General features: G+C 38.0%; 1 protein-coding gene across 1 annotated transcript; it reads left to right on the top strand.

Annotated features, from left to right (window-relative positions):
* Nucleotides 1–250: 250 nt before the first annotated feature.
* On the top strand, nt 251–1,123 carry LOC141655418 (protein FAR-RED ELONGATED HYPOCOTYL 3-like). Its single transcript, XM_074462499.1, has one exon. The coding sequence runs from the start codon at nt 251–253 to the stop codon at nt 1,121–1,123; it is 873 nt and encodes a 290-aa protein (XP_074318600.1).
* Nucleotides 1,124–1,645: the final 522 nt, after the last annotated feature.

Here is a 1,645-nt window from a genome sequence, read left to right as displayed (position 1 = left end):
AGATGTGGAGCCTGCTGAATTTGAGGAAAGATGGACAGCCATTGTGGAAGCTCATGGGTTGTCGGATAATGAGTGGCTTCAGGAAAAGTATGGCATTAGACAATTTTGGATTCCAGCTTACTTTCGTGACTTGTTATTAGGAGGGTTGACGAGAACAACCTCGAGGTCCGAGTTAGAAAATCATTTCTTTAGCAATTTCACTAATCCAAATTTGACCCTTGTTGAATTTTAGATGCGCTTTGAGAGTGCAATGGATACACAACGATGGACTCAATCAAAACTGATTGCACAATCTAAGTCCTCGTTTCCTGACTTGGCTACTCCTCTAGACCTAGAAAAGCATGCAGCAGAAACCTACACTCCGAGAATTTTCGAGGAGTTCAAAGTGGAAATTAAAGTTGCATGCTTTACATGTGCCATTGGGGACAAAGAAAAAGATAAGAATCATGCAATTCTCTACATAGACGTCAAGGATCGTGAGAGAAAGAAAGACTATAAGGTGGGTTATAAGACAGCTGAAGTGAAACTAGTATGCAATTGCAAGAAATTTGAAAGACATGGAATACTCTGTCGACATATTCTCTGTGTCCTTAAAGATTATGGTTTTGAGAAAATTCCAAGCGAATACGTACTTAATAGGTGGAGCAAACTAGCAACCTGCCAACCAATCTTCAATTCGATGGGCGGTTTTGCGATTCTGATTGCAGATCGATCGATGCACGAAGAACAAACGATCGAATTGTGGTCAGAAATGTTCACTTGTGTGTCACTAGTTGAACAGAGTCCTGTTAATTGTGATGAGTTACTAACTATTTTACGAGGGTTCAAGGAAAGGGTACTTTCAGAAATAACAAGTAGTGTCGCTGATGATGGTGGTAATAGTAGTATTGGAAAGAAAAGGGACAAAAATGCGGATATTGAAATGCTCTTGGGAACAAGTGTGCCTAGCGAAATTACAATTTTGCCTCCAAGACAATACAACAACAAAGGCTCGGGAAAAAGAATGATTTCACAAAGAGAAAGAGTGGGGGAAGTTAATAAGAAACCACTAAGAAGATGCAAGGCTTGTGGGCAGATGGCGAACCACGATAGCAGGAATTGTGACCGACCAAAGGATCACTGATAAATAGTCGAGTAAGTGATGTCTCTTATTAGCGTAAGTTTTCTATTTTTACCCTTTTTGTTTCCCTCTAATTTTTATCTTTGCTGACATTTGCTTTCTTATGTGTGAGATTGAAGTTTTTTGCGAGGAATTGGACTTGTGCAGCGGAATTTTTGAGCGTCATTTGAGAAGACAACACTTGTTTTTTGGATTTTTTTTTTCATTTACAATTGTTTTGTAATAAATGTAACGGGAGTCTTCCGGATTTTTAAATTGTATATTTGAGAAGATGAAATTGTGATTCGATTTAAGAATAGAAAACATGTGTTTCCCTGAGAAATTATGGCATGCACATACGAGCTCATTTTATGCACGTACGAGGTCATTTTATGCACATAAGGAAAGTATTAAGACATCTGAATAATGTGATAATTGTTTCTCCAAATTTGGTAAATAAAAAGCTGAAACATGTGATCATTGTTTCTCCAAATTAGGCCAGCAATAAGATGTGATTAGTTGAATCATCATCGTGTACGACAAGTC

The sequence above is a fragment of the Silene latifolia genome, chromosome 5 (assembly GCF_048544455.1).
Source record: "Silene latifolia isolate original U9 population chromosome 5, ASM4854445v1, whole genome shotgun sequence".
NCBI lineage: Eukaryota > Viridiplantae > Streptophyta > Magnoliopsida > Caryophyllales > Caryophyllaceae > Silene > Silene latifolia.
This window is presented reverse-complemented; position numbering and strand designations above follow the sequence as displayed.